Genomic DNA, 20,725 nt, shown 5'->3' with positions numbered 1-20,725 from the left:
GTATCATTCACTGACACCAATGCGATTCTGATTTGAGCATCTGCTTGTGCCTCAGTTTCCCTACAGCAGCATGGCTCAAAATGTGGCCCAGACATGCCCAGTGGCCCCAAGACCCTACCAGGAGAGTCATGTGTCAAAGCTATTTCCCTGGGAAGGTCTAAGGTCTACTAAGGTCTACCAAGATGGTCTTGGCATATTTTCACCCTCATTCTCTCACAGGTATGCGTGGAGTGTTTCCAGTGGCTTCCTGCCATGTGATGACATCGTCTGATGGCTAACTAGAGTGTGTGTGTGTGTGTGTGTGTGTGTGTACCCGCGCTTGTGTTCCTAAATCTTTCTCAGTTCTGATTTCACCTGCAATAACAAAAATGGATAGAACCCACATAAACAAAAGCTCTTTGGGGTCATCATAATTTGTGAGGGATCCTGAGACCAAAAAGCCTGAGAACCACTGCCCCAGTGCAGCGATGTGGGTCACACTCCTACATCACTGAAAAGTGGGCAGTGGAGGAAAAATATTTGGAAGACCTTTCTGAGAGGTAGAATAAGTCACCGAGTATAAAAATAAGCACATTTTCAGAGTTTTATAACGGGAGTGTCACTGTGACATTTTAGGTGCAAAATGTTCTCTAGGTTCTTCTAGGTGGATAAAAAAATCTAGAAAAATGGCAAAAGTATTATTAATTTCAATAAAAGCAATACGTGGTAAACACCATATTGCTTGTTGGGAGGCATACTGATGACCCCGTTTGCACTTGGACTAGCTTCATCTCCACTTCCCCAACCTCACAAAATTGGTTCCATTCATTTGCATCCCCAAGAGGGTCCGGGGTGTGCAAAAACAATTAGAGGTACAGGCACTGAGAGCACACTTGTGTTATTTGTGGCGAGAGAAGGGAAAGCATCCGAAGCTTGTCATTTTTAATTTAACTGCAATTCTGAGATTATCAGTAGATTTCAATTACCCAGGCTATAGAATCAGGATGTGATTAGCAACAAGCAGCCTTTTTTTAAAAAAACGTCTAAACAACATCACTGTCCAAAAGAAACAGATGAAAGACCTCATTCCTTCCAGATTTAACACCAATCTTTCCGTCACTTCTGATTTTCCTTTTATAAATTTCTTTACTTCCTTTCTTCCCTGGCCCTCCCTCCCCCTCTGCCGTGTAACACGGATATTATTTTCTCTCCCCTCCACTCCCACCCAGGCACGAGGTGTTCTGAACACAGGGCATCATTCGCTGGCCCAGCATACCCAGAAGAGGCATAGGACAGTTGCCTCCATTTTTCAAGTGGAATAACGGAGAGACAGTGCCCGCCATGTTGAAATAATATCAACGTGGCCAACTGGTGGCCAGGCCAAAACCACCATGTTTCGCACCCATCTGGGAGCCGTATACAACCCGGTGGGAGTGGAAGGGAATGGGGAAGGATGTACTGGAGATCCTTCAAGAGGAAGAGATAACTCCTGCTTTCTGCACCAACCCTTTCTAGAAGTTGCCTCCCCCCAACTCCCATGTCCAAGGACTTGAGTTTTCTTAATGAATAAAATAATCATAGTTGTAACAACAACAATACATAATTCAAGGAGAGGTCAACGGCATGTCACCAACGAGAAAAGTTTCACCAGTTCAAGGCTGGGGCATTTACATAAAGGAACGTGAACTACCATCTTACGCCTGGACACTTCTCTATAGCCTGCTTCCCTCTTCTGTGCTATAAATAATTCAGAGTTTTCTTTTTTCTTAAATATCACAAAACCAAGTCAGAATCTTTATGTGAAGGATTCTGCTGTGTCCCTCTCTCCCTCCCTAGCCAGCCCAGGCAACTCCCCAGAGAACGACCCCTCAAGCTTTAACATTTATTCTTTGACATTTCAGACTATTTGTTAGGCAGAGCTGCCTTCTTGAGATCAAAGTCGGAAAATCTTGCCGAGAACTCCCGCTTGGCCCTGTCCAACTGTGACAGAGAGGGTCTGTTAACCCCCAAGCATCTGCTTCCTTGCTCAGCCAGAGAAATCCACCAACCCTCACAGGAAGTGGCACCCATCGCTTTCCTACTTCCCTTCACTTGACTTCAAGCCCCCCAGCATCTCAGGAGGGGGCAAAGGCGCTCTGCCCATGTGATTACACCAGGACACTCGGCAGAGAGAGATGGACCCAAGAACCAAAAGGTGTCCCCCACCAGGAGACAATAGTGATTCATGGCGATGTTGCATCTGGGGCACCTGTCTAGGTAGAGTCTTTGTATCGGAGGGTTAGCAAGCTCAGAAACAAATGTGGAACAAGGAAAAGTAACTTACCCCAAGCCATTCTGCTACTAGAGGTGCCGAGGCTGGGCTCCCGGTCTTCATGGCTGTGTCCTAACACTAGCTGAGGTGTCCTTCACCAGCCTGCGAGGGTGGCCAGCTTTAGTGCTGAAGTCTTACACTCTTACATGAGATGACTTACCATTTTCTTCGGAGATACTACACTGAAGGTTTCCTGCCTTCACAAGAGTACCTGCCCACCACTCTCAGAATCATGTCTGTCTCTTTGCCAGGCAGAGGGCAGAAGTAGCGACTGAGCCTGTTGGGCAAAAGTGTTGGGGTGTGCTCGTTCATTGTGATAGAAGGTCAGCAGTTGGTTAATATCCTGCTTCATTCTATTAAAAAAAAAAAATTCTGACCACCCGATAACCCAGTGTTACCTAAAGAGTGTGTGTGTCATTCTCCGGATAGGTATTAAGTGAAGAGCATTCTGTGTTTAATTAGATTGGGAAAGTGGTGGGATAAAACGGTTTGCTTAAAGCAGGACTTCTCAGAGCCTTTAGTATCCTAACACGTACTGTGAATCTATAAGAGACTGGCTATTCCGTGCAACATTCTCCAAAGTTATTGGATGGGCTCTTAACATCTCCTGAGACTCGAGGGAAGCACTGTCGCAACCAATGTCAATGTCAATCTTGACAACATCATTTATGTAATAACCGCAGTGGGAAGAAAAGTTTCTCTGCACGTTGAGGACTCAAATTAAGAGAGTCACATTGCAGAAACTGAAGCTTTGCCCAGAAAATGGATCAGTTCGTGTGAGACAATATTTGGTCAAGCGGTTGATCCACTGGAAACACTAAGGTGGCCAAAAACGCCATCCTGAACATGCACCGTGGGGTCACTCCGGTCTTCATATGGACCAGACTGGCCATTTGGTACCAGGGGAACGTGGGGCCATCGCCTGTTATGGTAGCAGAGTTGCCAAACCAACAGGCATAGCGATGGAAGGATTCTATGAGTCATTCGAACAGGGACTCGGAATTTAAATTCTCCCAGGAAAGACGTTCTCAGAATGCATTCTATATTTGTGATGCCTCCTCTGCTCCCCACTGACTGTGGGAAAGAACGGAATCAAGCCCTCACTGGCCGGCGTGGCATCTGGCTCCCTCTGAAGGGAAGGGCTTCGCTCCCAAGCCACAGCCCCCAGATAGAGTCACGGACCCTGGCTGTGTCCTCCTGACCAGACGGAGCTCGCAGAGATGGAGGCTCGTGACAAAACATGCTGTGAGATTTCCCCTCAGGCTCTCTGTCATGTGAGCTTTCTCTCAGAACTAACAGCAGGAGAAGGCTGACGCTTTGGTGTCCACAGAATAGGGAGGCTGGCTTCAGCCTGCCTTCTGGAGTTTTCCTTCTCCCTGAGACTATTTGAAGGAGGGCCTGGGAGCAGCACCTACGTTTGTCCTATGGGACACAGACTTGAGGACTTGGGGACTGCTCGGCCAGCCAGTGCTGATAAAGACTACGAGTGACAGAACTCTTGTAGGTCCAGAGGTCTCCTGTAGTTGAGGACCTCAACCCTCCTAACTTCAAACTCAAGGGCTCTCCGCATCCTGTGTTCCCCACACCCTCAAGAACCTGGCCGTGGGAGGTAACTACCTCGCCAAGCCCATGCAGCTGCTTTGAGCCACATCAGGGATCGGAGACAGATGTCCTTCCTCTGAGAGCACCCGCGACCCCTTCCCCCAGCCCCCCCCCCCCCGCCCGCTCTTTCCCTGAGACCCCAGTTTGGGAGTCACACAGCATGACCTTTGGCCAAGGGCTGCTGCAAGCCTTGCAGAGTAAGAACGCTGTGTTGCAAAGCAATGTCGCAAGCACCGAAAGAGACCAAAAACCCGGGGGAGCTCCAGAGTAAAAGGAGGCGGCGTTTCTCTGTAACAGAACTATCACCCAGACGTGTCCCCAACAGCAGTGAAATAAATCGCTTTCCCGGGGACAGGTCCCTGCCCTGCTCACGGCAGGATGAATGCGGGGACAAAGGGAGGACGCCTGCGTCTTTTTAAGGGAAACAGGTCAATCACTCCGGCGAGGTCCCCAAAGGCAGAAGCGGGCTTTCGTGTTGCTGCCGTGGGGACAGCTCGTGGGCAGCAGGAGCTGAGAGGAAAGAGGGCCACAAAGGCAAGCAGGGTGTCACTACCAGCCACCAAGGCCATCAGTGTCACTTACCAAAGTCAGGCTTGGCGGGGGCATTTATCTGCGCTGACCTGATGCTCGGCCCTCCCGCCCCAGACTCTGAGGAAGCCACAGACCAGGGAGCGTGATCCGGGGACTCCTGCCTTGGGCAGCCTGGCTCCTCGGTCCCCGAGGGGCGGGGGGTGACCCTCCCTCCAAGCCCTCACACATCGCTTGACGCTGCTCGGACCGGGGTCCGGGGGGAACGGCTCAGCATCTTGGCCTCTCAGAAAAGCCAGGCTCTGCTCCTATTATGCCCCGAGCCCCCTCTCTCCCCTCGCTAAGCCACAGTTCGATTCCTCTACATCCGAGAGACCTCTTGAAGCTCCTGTTTGCAGAGGGGTGTGGGGGAAACTGCGACCCCGAGAAGCCCAGGGCTGTGCAGGGAGCTTGTGAGTCTCCTGTTCCTGAGACTTGAGGCGTGTCCCCAAAGCCCTCAGCCCGGACCTCTCTACAGCTCTGGCTCCTCTCTCAGAACTGCATAATCCTGCTTCTTCCCTCTACCCCACATAGTTCCAGACGCCTTCCCAAAGTGGGCCCACGTGGACTGGGTCATGCCCCGGGCCGGAGGCCTCTGACACAGAACCGGAGCCAGCAGCATCCTCGGTGCCCTTCTGAGGTTCTCACCTGCTGCTTCCTCCTCCAGGGCGGCCAGCGGGCCTTGTCCAAGGCCAGCCCCAATGCTGCGTCCTTGTCCTCCATTCTCACTGTCTCCCGCCCCAGAACACACAGAACATTTGAGCCGCACCCTCCCCCACCCCTGCAGGCCCAGCACTGTGGGGAAAGATCCAGCCCTCTGAGGCGCACACCCAGATGCCTCGTGACAGGAGGGGACGTGTCCTGATGGACGGGGCCCGAAGTGCAGAGAGGCCGTAGACCTCCTCACCATGCAGCAACCTCTCCGAGCCAGCAGGGGAGAATTAACTCCAAGGGGACCCTGGGGTCAGACACGTCATGGAAATGTCACCCACCGAGAGGAGGAACTGGGATCGAAGTCCTGCCCAAATGGATTTCAGAATCCTGATGGCATTTTTGGACTCCCCCCCCCACCACCACCACCAAAAAGTAGGCAAGGGACCTTATCTCTCACCAGCACATCTCCTTCAAGTACCTTCAGGTTCAAGCAGGGCTGCATAGGGAGTCCTACTGAGCTCTGAGAGAGATACGTCAACTCCAGGCTGAGGTTTTTTGGGGAGAGGGTAGTGCGGGGGTGCACACAGGATTTCTAACGGCAAAGTGCAGAGCAAAAGCCACTCAGGCCACTGGTGCCTGCGGCAGCTTTGTCCACACCAGCCCCACTGAAGATGGGGAAGAGGAGGGCATGGGAGAGCAGGGTGGGGTGTGTGGTAGGGGGGCCAGGCCTCCCAGACAATCTGGCTGCAAACCAGGCTCTGTCCTTCCCCTGCTTCCCATGGCCCCGTCACCTCCCCCACTGTCACACTCAGGAGATTCCCCCACCCCATTCCTGCCCTTCCCAGGGGAGCCCCAGAGCGGCCAGCAGCACCTCCCGCCACTTTACCTCATTTCTCTCTCCTTTCTAGAACTGCTCTGGCAGCAACACATGAGTCGAGCCAGAGCTCAGAGTCCCTGAACACAGAAAAACAAAGGCCCTCTGCCTAATCCTGTCTGGTGTAGCTCAGAAAGCAACACAGCAACAAAGGCCTCCTGTCCCGATCTGCCCGCGCCTGCCCCTGCCTCTGCGGCCTCGAACCTTCTCCTGCCCCTCGCTGCCGTGTCCGTTCGTGCCCGGGCCTGACCCGCAGGAGCCGGCCCAGCTGACCCAGGCATCCCGGGCCCGTCACTCCTGTGCGGAGGTCACACCTGCGCTGGGAGGTGACGGTGAGGACACGGCTTCTGGAAGCTCGGCTGCAGGAGGGAGTCCTGCACCGGAGGGAAGAGCCAGGGCAGCCCGGCAGCCTGCTTCTTGGCGTCCACAGGGAACATGCTTGGCCTCTGCTCTCTTCTTGGGTGAGAAGCGCGTGGCTGAGCTTCAACACCCCAGGAGGGCTTCCCAACGGGACTAGAAACTTCGAATGGGGGCGGGGGAGTCAGGCAAGGGGCTGCCTTCCTCCCCCGACCCTTCTGCCTGAAGCTGCTCCCACTTGGCAAGGCCTCCCCGAGACCAAAGACACCACCATCGTCCGCTTGGCCGTCTCGCCGCCTGCAAGCTACGTGATTAATCTTGGGCCGAAGACCCACCACCCCCTCTGGTGTGCGGGGTCACGGAACGCTAGCTTGGGCGAGGAACGCAAACACTGCAGGCATTCTTTTCCAGGGAGTCTTTAAAAATCACCCTGTTTGGGTGCTTCCCGAGGGAGGTTCAGGAAGGCATCTCCCCATCCAGGCTAGATGGGACGGGGCGAGAACCCCAAAAGACGAGTTCACCTCAGGAGGGCTGGGGGAAGAGCACGGCTGTGCTGGTCCCAGGACTGCAGGCTTCAAGAAGCGGAAGACCTCACGGCAGTTGGGGAGACCTCATGTGTCCCCAGCTGGGACAACCAGGGTTCTTTCCTGACCTCTCTGGGTCTCAGCCTCCTCCTGGGTCAGACGTGCCTGAGGTCCAAGCCGCTCTGCCTCAGTGACCTAATAATGCGTTCCACGGGTGGGCCCCACTCTTCGGCGCTCAGTAACCAGTTCCAGGATCTGGCCATGTAACCCTCACGAAAGACTCCAGTAGTTCTCTCAAGAGCACGCCCCCGGGAGGCCCTACTCCTGTTTTCACTACTGTCTCTAAGCACAGAACAGGCTTCCCGCTCTCCAGGCTCCCGAGAATAGGATTCAAAACCAGTGTTCCTCAGTCGCCCCCTCGAGAATTTAGACCCAGAGAAGCACCCGGCGAGCACCCTGCACTCACAGCCTGCGTCAGCCGCAGATCTGGACGGCAGGACCACACTGCCCACTGGAGCCCAAGAAAAGCCCTGTGAAATCCTCTAGGTGAGATGCCAAACCCAGAAGGTCTTGCTGCTCCCTGAGCCTCCCTGCACGAAGCCAGGCCAAGCCAGCGCCCTTCTGGGCCGAGTTCTACACTCGGGGTCGGCCCCATGCCTGCTCTAATGACCCCAGAGGCTCTAATGTTGGGGTAAGTGCCTGGGATTTCAGAGCCGAGCAGGGAAAACGGGGTCCTGGACACTGAACCCCGCTCTCCCTTCTTGGCTGGTCCTCGTTCTGCCTGACAACGCTCCGTGCACCACCGGCCACCAGGCCCCGTCTCGGCCACTAGGCCTCCTCTCCTCCACTGGGCACCACAGGCCTCCTCAGCTCTCCTCAGACGTCACTCACAGCATGAGGCCTGGCCTGGCACTTCACAGGCATAACAGAAACCACCAGAAAACCCTCCTCCCCTTTCTTGCCCCCAAACCTCTAACCCCCCAGCTTGCCTCTTGCCTCCTCTTGCGTTGAAACAGCGTTCCCTTCCCAGGGCTGTTACGTGCCCCTCCCCCGAGCTGGGTGCTGTCCCTCCCCTCTCTTCAGGGGCCATTTCTGTCCATCCCCTCTTCTCTCCTGCATCAGAGGCTCCATGCATTTGAACAAAGCAACGCTCAAATCTCTTACTAAAAATGAAAGCTCTTCCCATGGTCCCAAAGATCCTCCTATCCCTTGGGGCACTCCAGGTCCAGCCCTGGAACCACACAGAACAGGAAAGTGCAGAACTGGGGCAAGGCCCTACCCAGGCCATTCTAGAGAAGAGGAACTTCCCTTTGGAGTGAGGTTGGGGGCGGGGCAGGGGGGAGGGGAGGCCCAGCTTGAACTCAATTTAAATAGGTTAAGTCAAGGAGGGTCAGGAGAAAAAGCAGCCCCCAAGGCAACCCTGCTGAGCCAACAAGCTCCCACAAAGCCTGCTGAGGCCTGGCGAAAGTTCCAATCCTGCCAATCGTCCTTCGCCCCTGTCCTCCACTCCCGCTCTGGACACCCTGCACACAGAGTCCCCTCGTCTCCAAAGGAAGATCTTGTAAGTTACAGGCATGGCTGCCACTCCTGCTGGGTCAGGGCCAGGGGCCCAGGGCAGACAGCCGAGCCCGGCTCACTTACACGGGCTGCTCTCAGGAGGACCCCACCTCTGCCTCCCGCTCCGGGTAGCCCCCGTGAGACCTGGTGGACAGTCTGGCCTGGCTGAGATTGTGAGTGTGCGGCTGGGTGCATGGGGTGTCCCTGAGGGATCAGCAGACTGGCCTACAAGCCCAGCGCCCCGTCCTCCTCTGGGCAAGGTCACGCCCTCAAGATCCAGGGAAGTTATAAAACTGCTCCATCCGGGGGAGAACCCAAGTGACCTGCTGGTGCAAGGATCTCTTGGGTCTACTCGCAAACCTCTTACAGATCGGCTCGGAAGAAAGCACCGTGGTAAGCCTTAGCCGCCCAGACAACAGAACCGTCCCCCAGCCACCAAGGAGTCGAGGGTCTCAGTGGCCTGAGCAGCGCCTGGAGGAGTCAGGCTGGAATCTTGCATCCACCTCTTGTGCTGTGTGACCCTGGGTGAACCCTTCAACCTCTCTGTGCCTCTGATTCTTCCTCGATAAAATGAGGAAAGGCTTCACTAGGTGGACTTGACCTACTGGGAGGAGTCTCAGTGGGAGCAACCCATGCAACAGATTGCCAACACTTCGGGAAACAAGGACTGAGCTAAGAAACTTCTTTGAGAAGAGTATCGGTAAAATGAGAAGTGGGGGTGGGGGGGCAGAAATGTGGGAATTTCTGTATCTTTAATATTCTTTACAAAGTTGCCAAATAAGAGGTCTGATGCAGTCATTTCATTAGAAAATAAAGTGTTTATTAAGAAACTATACACTGAACACTCCTATAAGTCTCTGTGGAAATACAACGCCCCATTGTCATAGCACAAGGTGAGAAAATGGCAGATTCAAAGATGTTGGGATGGATGGAGCCTGGCAGGCTGGAAATGAGGTAATGATTTACAATAATTAAAAAAACATCATCCTCAAGCTTACTCCTTTAAAGCCACACTCCGGGGGAGGCCCTGGCCCAAAGGGTCAGCAGGACACGATGGGGACCAGGCTGACACGAAGCAGTGGGGGGGCGGGCAGGACGGCGGGAAGCTGGCAGGGGCTAGATACACACACACCTCGAAGCCCTGGAGAAACCTGAATCCCCACACGCTGCTCTGGACACTACAGTGTCTGGGAGCCACCCCCGATACGGGCCAAGAACCTGGGCACAAAGAACCACCATCCCCAAGGACCCAGGAAGGAGGAGCTTCAGTGGGAGCTTGGTTCCCATGGAAATGTGCCAAAGCCAGAGAGAATCTACTGTCTTTCGCTGTGCGTCGCCACCCCAAAACTTAAGTGGGTTAAAAACCACCACCGTTGTGTCCTAAGAGCTCCCGTGGGAGACCCCCGCTGCTTCATGCTCTCCACCATCAAGGGATGGCCTGTGCTGACTTCTCACCACGGAGGCACCCCAGGTGGGAGCAGCTGGGCCAAGCCCAGCATCCCCTCGGCCAACATGGCAGCAAACTGGGGCGTGGCTCGGGCCCTACAGCTGTGCCCTTCCTACCGGAGGAGGGAAGAGGCGTCCCAGCACCTCTCCTCAGTGATCGAGCTGGAAATGGGAGAAGCAAACCCCTCTTTGGGAGAGGGTGGCCATGGAGTAAGGCATGAGTCAAAGCAAGCAAAATGAACACATATATTGACCAGAGAACAGGATAACACTTCCACTGGGGCCATGAGAGGGGCTGGAGGAGGCCCGTTTTTCCTTTTCTTCCCCTTCAGTTCATCTTGGCCTTGAAATGGCGATTCCACTGGGTTCCGAAAGTTCTCAGAGTCAAGAGTAAGTGAAAGTGGGGGGGGGGGGGGTAGAGAGCCAATCCTGGGATCAGGGACTAGCCGGAAGGGCCTTGGCCCCTGACTCCCTCGGTCCCTTGTGGTCCTAGGAGGATGGCCCGTTCATGGCCAAGGCCAAGCTTGTTGGGACTGCAGATCTAGGGGCCAAGGAGTTTTCTAATATCACACTCACTGTGAGCCATTCCAGAGAGAAGAGGAAGGGAGTGGGGAAATGTGTCCCCCAAAAGTATGGTTTTTTCCACCAAAAAAAATTTTTTTTGTATATATATATATATATATATATATATATATATATATATATATATATATGTTTATATATATATAGAAAATGATTGGTTTCCATTCTTTCCTCTGAGACCTAATCTGGTGCCAGCGCTCGGGCCTGGCTCCCCCTCTCTCACCACGTGGTCTCTGCCTCCGCTTAGCCGCTCTTCCCCACGGGAGGCTGCAGGGCGACGAGGTCACTAAGAGGACGGCCTGGGATCCCAGGGGAGCCGGGGAGACCCCACGCTTCCAAGCAGGGTGAGTGAGGCCGGAGCACGGCTGGACTTCGTCAGGCTTTCTCGTGGTGGTTGGGTGGTTTTGGTAAAGCAAGAGAATGGCTAGTGTGTGTGTGTGTGTGGTTTTTTTTTTTTTTTTTTTTTTTTTGTTTAAAGATGGTTCTTGGTGCACAGGTTTTTAACTCTCTTTATTGGCTCTAAGGATGGCGGCAGGAGCTGCCTCGGAGGCCAGGGGAGAGAGGAGCACAGTGATGACTGAGGGACAGGGCAGCCCTGCCAGTGACGGACGGGGGACGACCCCTGTCTCGGTGGCTTGAAAGGGACGCAGGGGCACCGGTGGCTCATGCAGTTTCTACTTAGTTCCCCGGATCCAAAGAGAACAGCGCCTAGAGCTTCCCACCTCTCAGAGGGCCTGGCCCACCCAGGTGACATCAAAACAGAGAGGCTTAAAAGGAGTTTTTAAAAGCCATGACGTCCTTTGCTGAAATAAACACTGACATCCTCAACATAGAGGCCATGGTTAAGAGGCTTGGAATGTCCGGGAAGGCTTATTGGATTCAACATAATTTCTCTGAAACCTATAAAAAACAAAAACAAAAAAACAGAAAAACAGAAAAAAGCAAAATAAAGCAAAAACCAAAATCCCCTCCCCCAAAGAAGATCAAAACTAGGAGGGGGAGACAGAGAGGGAGCTGGAAGGGAGGGGGGCGGGGAGGAGGGCGGGAGATTCGGGTACAGATCCATATCGGAAACAGCCAAATGAATTGTGGGCTGAAGGGGAGGCCGGGGCGGGTGGGGGGGGGGGGATTCACTTAAAACCAAGCATGGGCAGAGACACTGGAAACACCGTTTTGAAGCAGCCGCCACTGAACCGGGGAAAGGAAGTGAGCAAACTATTCGGGGGCTTGGCCGCGGCTTGTCACAGGAGAGCGGGAATGGCCTCATCTAGCTGGGGGGAGCCCCTGACGAGCGTATAGGCAGATGGGGAAGGGGCATGACCCCTGTGGTCACTGGCGGGGCAGAGGGTGAGAGGGGTGCATTCTCGGAACCTGCGTTGTTAAGGGAGAGTGGAGAGGGCCACTTCGAATCCCGGGAGCCAGAATCCTACAGGCTACCCTGACCACACCCCGGGGGCCGGAGCGCTATTCTTCCAAGCCTGCCAGCTCTCTCTTGTTGGCTTTTGGTTCCATTTACCAGCTCAGTGGACAGTTTAGGAAATCACAGCTGCCCTTCTGGCTGTATCCTAATGCCAAGTCTAACAAGGGACGGAAATGGTCTGGAGCAATAAATTGGTAGCCACGTGCGTGGCAGCCCGGCTTCCGTCCAGCCATACTACCGTGGACTGAACTGGGATGGCCAGCGTGTCCAGAGATGCGGGTGTTCCTGATCGAATCTCCAGACGGAGGTGTCTCACCCCCGGATTTTAAAAATGTCTGTAAAATAATGTGCAGCGTGTATGTGTGTGTGTGTGTGTGTTTGCGTGTGCGCGCGTGCGTGCAGACAAGACGGGAGCAAGCCTATCCCTTCAGGAGAGCTATGTGCAGGCATCTGAAGGGCACGTGGGCAGCTGGATGTTGGGGACATGATGGGAAGGGACCTAGCTGGTTGCACTGAGACTCTCCCCTCCTCCTTCCCAGATCAAGACACAGCTGAGTCACGTGGGCATCGGGAGGCCTCCATCTGCAGGGAGCGGGGTGAGGTCTGTGAGGACAGGGAAGCTTTCTGGTCTCTGACATCACATTTAGAGAGAGGTTTCGGCTTCAGGATGAGAAGCAGTGCTAACCCGGGATGAGGGCTGCCTTGGGTCTGTGGTGGAGGAAAGGCAGGCCGCTGGTCTGGGCAGCCTGCCCAGGAGGTGCGTGACGCCACTGTTCCCATCTGGGCCACGGTCCCTCTCTTGCTTCTCCCACACCCCTCACCTTGGCCCTATGACATAGCTTCCCTGACCTAAGGGGCTTTAGAAGCAATCACAGGGGGGCACCTAGTCATCCCCCAGTGCTTGGGGACATACGGAGGCTCCATGAGGTCTTAAAAACCTTAAGAATCAAAATTGGTTGGGGGATGGGCTGTCCTGCATACAAAAACGTCAAAGGAGGTAACTCACCATGTGACCTTGGGTAAGACACTTCCCCACTCTGGACCTCAGGTTCCTCATATATATAGTGAGTTGATGAGACTAGATGATCTCTATTGTCCTTCAAGTTTAATATCCCATGATTGTCTATGTTTGAAAAGACCCCTGGCAGAAGAGGCAGACATGGGGGGGAATTAATGGTCAGTATTGAGCCCCAGGTGCAAAAACACGGGGAAGTAGTTTTCGTGGGCACAGTGCCTGAAACGGAAGCCCAGGTGTCCCTGCTCCTGTAGCCCACACTACTCTACCTGTAGGGGCACTTGCTTTATTTTATGCGTAAGATCTAGATAACACTGTCCTCTGAGCATCACACAGTAGCCTTCAAGAACTGTAACTGGGGAGTCAGGGAAGATCTGCCATCACCGCGAACTCTGTCCAACCCTTTCCCTGACATGCTTGCCCCCAACCCCCTTCTTGGCCCGGAGCACCCTGAACGTGTGCCCAACGCTGCTATTCTGGATGCCATTCTCAGGACCAGAAGGATGATTCTTGTCACTTGGGTGATGACCCTGCCGGTCCCAAGACCCTCTTTCTGGCCCCTTCTCTCTCCCATAAAAAAAAATTCAGCTCATCTCCAAGAGGAAAACAGTTTGATAAGGGCCAGTGAGGAGGAGACGGGGCGGGGGTTGATGAGTTTGGTGCCTTAAAATCTTTCTTGCCTTAATTAGGGCATAAACAGTTGGAACAACAGACGTTGTTGGATCACTAGACCCAGGGCCTACAGCTCCTCTGAAAGGCAGCGTGTTCTAGCCTGATGGTGAAATCTCCTTTGGAGGCCTCACAGTATCATGGGCCATGGAAGGGTCCATGTCGGATCCATTAAAGGCAGGGGCCAAGCCCGCCTAAGCCTCTGCCAAGGTCCCTGAAGCTGCCTCCGTGAACATGAGCCTTTTCCCATATTAGCCGGGATCTGAAGTTTGTTTTCTCTGGAACTCTTTCCCAGGTGGAGACTTTCCAAGATTCTAAGTGCTGAATCCTGATAGCATAGGAGGCACGGCTCCAAGGTCCTCCATTCCTCCCCCTCGTGCTCAGAACAACCCTGGAGCAGGAAGGAACCGGCGTCCACTTGGGGGAGGGCAGCAGAGACCAGGACCACCATGGACACTGACCAGGGAAGGCCCAGGTGGGTGGAGGGAAGGCTGAGGAGGGACCAACCCACCTCCAGAGAAGGCCTGGCCCACCCCACTGTGCCCCCGGACCTTCATGTTGAACCTTTTCCTACATCTGGTGACAGCTCTCCCCAAAGCCAGGCAGCACAGAGCTTGCTGTAGGTCCTCCGTGACTCGGAATAGACCGTGGTCTTCGGGGACCGTCTAGGTATCGTTTCCTGAGCAGCGAGCCAGAGACTTGGAGATTGCTTTGGGAGGGGTGGGGAGCTGGGAAGACAGGCAGTGGGGGAAGGGGCCCTGAGCACCCACAGTACCAGAGGAAAGTACTGGAACCGATCCCACTGGGCCAAAAGCAGGTTAACTCTTCAAAAGCAAGGCCTTCAAGAGTCACTGCAGCAGAGGAGGGCCAGCTCCAAAGGCCGTGCAACACAAAACGGGGCAAGAGCTTCAAACCTGTCCATTTTCCTGACAGCTCGCAGACCCCAACCATCCACCTGTCTCTGGAGTCTCACCCGTCCCTACTGCCACGCGCTGGCCTCAGGAACCCAGCGCCCCCAGCTTTCCAGCATCCACCAGCAAGAGCTCCCCAGCCTCTTCTGCCTCTGCACTCCTCATGCGGCTTGGGGTTCTCAAGGCCTCCCTTTCTGTCTCTGCTTCTTCCTTTCGCTATCTGACATGATCATTTTATTACCTAACTCCATAGAGTGGTTTGGGTCATGGCCCTGATAAAAGGTCTGATACTAATCCAGTGCTCTACTGGATTATTTTCCGACATTGCCTCTTCAAATGTATTCGTTTGTCATCTTCGAGTTGCTACATCACACTGGTGCTTAGCACTTATATGGTGTCGGCTGTAAGAAGAGCACTTTAGACTCAAGAGTGGTTTGAAATGCACAGGAGTCCTGGCGCTGAGGTCAGGGGGGGCCTTCACAGGGACCCGGAGACACGGGGCAATTCAGATCCTTGTCCAGGAAGTGAGCGCAGGAGGGGGCAATGGGACAGACGTGACGGTGAGGAGCCCAGTCTGCACCCCAGCCCAGCCAGGGGGCATTCTATCCACAGCCTCCCCAATTTTTCCCAAGGGGTGAAAAGAGGCGGGATGTTCTGAACTATGCTGCAGGAAGGCATGGACTGAAGAAGGCAGCCCCCGACCAACATCCCACTGTAACAATCCTATCATCAGATGCATCGTTGAGCCCCTCGAGCCCAAAGACCTATGTAAGGTAACGGCAGTGCCAGGCATGGCCGACAGCTAATCCAGCATCCCCCGATATCTTTAAAGGGCTGCTATTATTAACTCCATTTTAAATACAGCAAAATGAAGACGTAATCATGTATTTTTAAAAACCAACCAACCAACCAACCAAGTTCACTTTGTGGCAGAGTCTGGTATTAAACCAAACTCTGACCCCAAAGTCCTTATCATGAACTTCTTTGCAACATGGCTTCCATTTGTTGAAAATCCATATTTTCATATCAATCCATATCCAATCCATCAATCATATTTTCAAATTCAATCTATATCCAGGGGAAGAGGCTGACACAGAAGTCAAGGCAGAAGTGGTGGGGATCGGGCTTTATATGTGGCTCCCTCTGCAAGGCCTGGGTGGAGGGCTGGAGTGTTCTATCCTCACTAACAGCCTCCCTAGCCAGAGAGAGGCACATTCCCATGCCCCCGTCCACCACCAGCAGGTGCCTGGTCTCACCTTTCCTGCTTCATTCTCGGCCCTGCCACACACCCCCACCCTTAGAGTAACCTGTTGCCTGCATTGGGGCCTTCCAAGTAAGGCAACCCAAACTCTACCTGCACACTGACTCCTTCATTTTGGTGGTACTTTTGGGAGTTCAGCTTAGGAAGGATGAAAAGTAAACCCAGTGAAAGAGAGATGTGAATGAGTTTGTAGAGAAGAGCAATTATCCAGAACACAGTCACTCCCATAGGAAGAGTGTGGACTATCTGAGAACGCCCCTTGGGACACCCAGCATGGCGCCAGGAAGAGCTCTCTCCCCAGCACCCTCCCCTCCAGTCACTCTGTAAAATACACTATACTCAGGAAAGAGTATATTATGGGAAAGAGAAGCTTCCTCACAGACAGGTATCTCTAGCTTCATTTTCTTCTTGTGTGGTGGCCTCTCCAAGGTCATGGAAAGAAGGTCACCAAGGAGGCCTAGCAGTCCCTGGGATAGGACTATGACGACTTTGTTCTGTACCTTTGTCTCCTGCATTGTTACCTATCTAAGTCCCTTCTTCTCCTGCCATTAGATTCAGTAGAAGGCTAGTGGCAATGCCCCGGGTGGGTGACATTAAAATGCCTAGCCTTGCTGGCCATGACCTAGCTTGCTTAAAATTCTCTTACAAGTTGCTTAAAATTCTCATAGCTCTTCTTTTATTCTGAGGTTGCAAACCTAACCTAGAGGCCATATGTGGCTCTAGGAGGTGTCTTTTTTCAGCACAATTTCTTTTTAAAATTTTTTACTTAGTTGCCACATTTAAAAGTTTGGGAGATTTCACATTTAAAATTTCTGTATTTGTAGCTTCCCTTGAAAATCCAAAAGCTCTGGCAATGCTGGGCCAGCTATTTCTGCACAGTACAGATCAGCTAGACCAATGTGGAGGCCACTCAGCTTAGCTAAGCATGTGTTCTCCACTTTGCCGTACACTCCACCGCTCCCTACTGGCCTCTATCTGACCTCTCCACTTACTTCCGGCACCTGCATGGTTTGCCTTAGCATTGGACCTTCAAACTTGGCAATAAACATGAAGCCAGCGTGAGGTTATGGGCTGTGCGTGAGAGACCAGGGAATGCCATCTCAGCATGCCTTGCTGACTGCTCCTGTCATGACCAAACCCATGCTCCCTCTGGTCATGGTGAACAGTGATAAAGAAGGGGCCTAAGACCTATATCCAAGGGACAAACTTATCTCGAAGAGCAGAAATCATTCAGGAACTGAATTGCATGGGTAAGAGGGTATCGCACTTTGAAACAAAAGCCCCAATGAAGGGACGTGCTGAAGACCATTTACAACACTGCTGTTGGGGGACGAAGCGACACTGTATCATCAGCCAGCTGTGTGCTCCATGGTGCTTACGTGTATAAGGCACCTGACCAAAGGCTGTCCAGTGCTACCTAGCAGGGCTCTTCACACAGTCGTTGTATTCCATGGGCCATGACTTGACCCAATTATCCCCACAAAGGATACAAAAATGTTCTTGGGACTGAAATGTCCCTCATGTAGGCTTCCTGGCTAGGAGTGGGGAACTGGTTCCGCAACCTCAGTATGCAGTACCTCTTCTTATAAAGTTGACTTAATGCAACTTATAAAATAAATAATGGGACTGCCCTGGTCCATGTACCAAACTTATCTCGGAGAGCAGAAATCACACACCCACACCTGGGTGACACAAAGGGGCACAGAACCCTGAGATCCTCAGACAACGGCCAGAGACTGGTCCCCAAAGGAATCTGGAAGGCTCCTACGACTCTTTGCTGATGGGCATGTCAAGGCTTACATCAGATGTAAGAGGATATGCCCAGGGCTCCTCCCTTGGCATCACAAAGATTGTCCCAACAACAAGGGAACCTTGCCTGAAAGGAGTGAAATGTTGGTCCCAGAGAAAGGGAAATTTCTTCCACTCTAGGATGCGGATAAAGTGACCTCTTAAAATCAAAATATTCCATAAGCCATGGAGTAAAATTAGTCACATGTTCACCATTCTCAAAATTAATTACACAAAGGACACGCTGTGACACCGGAACATCTCCTCTTGTTTCACTGAGAGGAGAGGAGGCCTCAGGTACTAAAAATCTTCATCCCCTCACCCACGACTTGAACTTCAAAATCCCTGTCTTTATACTCGGCATATTTTTCCCATTCTTGATTCTTTTTATTCTTTTTGAAAGTTTGAAATATCTGAACATACCTGAAAAGTCTAGGGAATAGCAAAACCATATGCCCACCACCCAGTATTAACAACTTAAAAACAATATTCTCATATCTTCCTCCCAAATTTTGGGAGAAATCATACATCATAGCTACAGCTGAGAATCCAAATGAGTCTGCGTATGATACTGTTCCTGTTTTTATCCCAAACCAGAGTTGAACACTTCCCTGAAATAGAGGATTATTATCTCTAAGCATCTCTGAATAATTTTGCTAGATGGAATATAATGAGAAACAAATTATAATATTGTTTTGCCTAAACAAAGGATGTTTTCTAGATGTATCCTGTTGACCCCCACAGCTCTCATTCATTGATTTTAACTGATGTGATCCACCATGTGAGTATACTGCAAATTATTTATCTGTTCCATTTGTTTCCATCTTGTCAATATTAAAAAAAGTTGCCATAAATATTACATAAGTCTCTTTATGTGCATGTGGAAGACTTTCTCTAGGGCAGCAGTTGGCAAATTTCCTAAGAAGGGACAGACAATGAATATTTTAGGCTTTATACAAATCATCAAATCTCTGTTGCTACTACTAACTTCTGCCATTGTAGTCTGAAAGCAGCCGTAGACAACACATAAACAAATGACCGTGTTCCAATAAAACTTTATTTACAAAAACAGATGGGAGTCACATTTGGCTCTTGGCCCATAGGCCATCACTGGCTGACTTTTACCCTAGAGGTTTGTTACTCAAAGTGTGGGCATGCAGACCAGCAGCAGCAGCAGCTGGGAGTTTGGTAAGAAAATGGAAAATTTCAGAACCCACTGAATCAACATCTGCATTTTAACAAGCTCTTCAGGCAATCTGTGTGCAAAAAATGTTTGAGAAGAATGGCTTTAGAGGATATCCTTATAATTTAGTGCATATAAATCTTTCAATGTGTTCTTAAATGTTTCCCCAAGGTGATGGTACTACCTTGTATTTCTAGAATCACTAAATGGGTGAACTTCTTGCTCTGTATCCCCATATCTGATATTATTTGATGTGTGGCAGATGTTATCTCCTTGCATTTTTAAGGTACATTTCCCTGATCTACTGAGGTTGTGCCCCATCTCTGTTGGAGTTTCCTGCTCTGTGAATTGTCTGTTCATATCCTTTCCTCACTGTATCATATGTATGTATACATATATAGGCATGTACATATACACATATGTATGTATGTACATATGTACATATATGTGCATAGAAATATATGTAATGTATACATCTATATGCAATAGGTTGTTGCTGTTCTTTTGGATTTGTATGAGTTCATTTTTTCTATATGAGAATTCTTTGCTGGATACATGGGTTGAAATTTCGCTCTTCTAGTCCATGGTTTGTCTTTTAACTTAGTATATAGCATCTCATATAGATTTGTTTTTAAATTAATGTGGTCACATGCATTAATCTTTCCATTTAGGATATTCATAATCTATATCTCAAGAAGATTTTCCCTCCTCAAAGTCAAACGATATTCTCCTTTAAAAGAACTACATTTAACAATCGAACCTAGCGAAGAATTGCAAATAATTGATGTAGAGACCCCTCACTGAAGGAGGTAGAGCTTCACTCCCCACTGTTAGTATGTGTTTTGTTTATTAGGAAACTTACAAAAAGAACGGCAGAGGGGAAATGTGACTTTACAGTGGAGAATCCTAACAAACCCGACCTCAGCCAGGTGGTCAAGGTGAGTATCATCAGTGATGCCATGTGATAAGCACATACTTTGGATGTGATGTGATGAGAATGAGACCCGTCTCTCCATGGCCCAAATGGACAATCCTAAATCAGAAGATATTCTGCATAGCCTCTGACCAGTGCTGCTCAAAGCTGTGATGGTAATCAAGGACAAGGGAAGTCTAAGAAACTGTCATAGGCCAAAGGAGGCAAAGAAAACATGATAACAATGTAATGTGGTGTCCTGGAAGAGAAAAAGGGCATTTGGGGGGGAAACCAATGAGTCCCAATAAAGTAGTGAGCTTAGTTGATAGGAATGTACTAATGTTGGTTTCTTAGTTGTAACAAATGTATCACGGCAATATAGGATGATTACAATGGGGAAGCTGGGTGAGGGGTATAAGGGAATTCTTCATACTATCATTACAATTCTTTGTATATGTAAAACTATTCTATTTTATTTTTTTAAACACATTATTTATTTGATAGAGAGAAAAAGAGTGAGAGAGGGAATACAAGCAGAGGGAGTGGGAGAGGGAGAAGGCGGCTTCCTGCTGAGCAGGGAGCCCAATGCAGGGCTTGATCCCAGGACCTGGGATCATGACCTGAGCCAAAGGCAGATAGCCCATGACTGAGCCACCCAGACACCCCTGTAAAATTATTTTAAAACAAACAGTTCTACTTTTAAAGTTCACCCAGATTTCTAATTTATTTTGTGACTGGTATGAGGTAATACTATAGCCTTACTTGTTCTCATGTGGCTGTACAGAATCATTCTTCTCTTTCATACTGATTTGCAATGACATATCAAAAACACACACATACCCATATGTCTATCTAGATTTATATATCAACATACATACACATGTATGTTTTCTGAGTTTTTAAAAATATTGTTATACTTCGGCCTCTTTGTCTTTCCTGTCTTAATTATTACATCTTTATCAAGTCCTTTTGTCTACTACAATGAATCTCCTCAATCCTGATCTTCTTTTTTAAGAAAAATACTTTAGCAACTCTTTGTCTCTCATTCTTCCACATTAATTATAGAATAAGCTTATCAAGCAGGTGCCTTCAAACACCTTCCTGGGATTTTT

The 20,725-nt window shown here is 50.8% G+C and overlaps 1 protein-coding gene across 5 annotated transcripts in view; it reads right to left on the bottom strand.

The window, feature by feature from the left end:
- The window catches only part of NTRK3 (neurotrophic receptor tyrosine kinase 3), a 381,172-nt gene that overhangs the window by 98,929 nt on the left and 261,518 nt on the right, over nt 1–20,725 (bottom strand). The window contains exons 13-14 of one of the 5 annotated variants that reach the window (XM_059180041.1): nt 12,880–13,014; nt 10,947–11,353 (exon numbers count right to left, since the gene is read on the bottom strand). The exons of 3 other annotated variants lie outside the window; for them this stretch is intronic. In XM_059180041.1, the coding sequence (XP_059036024.1) occupies nt 11,235–11,353; nt 12,880–13,014 (254 nt within the window). In that variant the 3' untranslated portion in view covers nt 10,947–11,234. Of the gene's footprint in view, nt 1–10,946; nt 11,354–12,879; nt 13,015–20,725 lie in introns of those variants that run through there. One more of the 5 variants, XM_059180042.1, reaches the window with a different exon arrangement.

Source organism: Mustela lutreola, chromosome 7 (assembly GCF_030435805.1).
Source record: "Mustela lutreola isolate mMusLut2 chromosome 7, mMusLut2.pri, whole genome shotgun sequence".
NCBI classification, from domain to species: Eukaryota; Metazoa; Chordata; class Mammalia; order Carnivora; family Mustelidae; genus Mustela; species Mustela lutreola.
The sequence above is the reverse complement of the archived record's forward strand: the minus strand, read 5'-3'. Positions and strand labels throughout refer to the sequence as shown.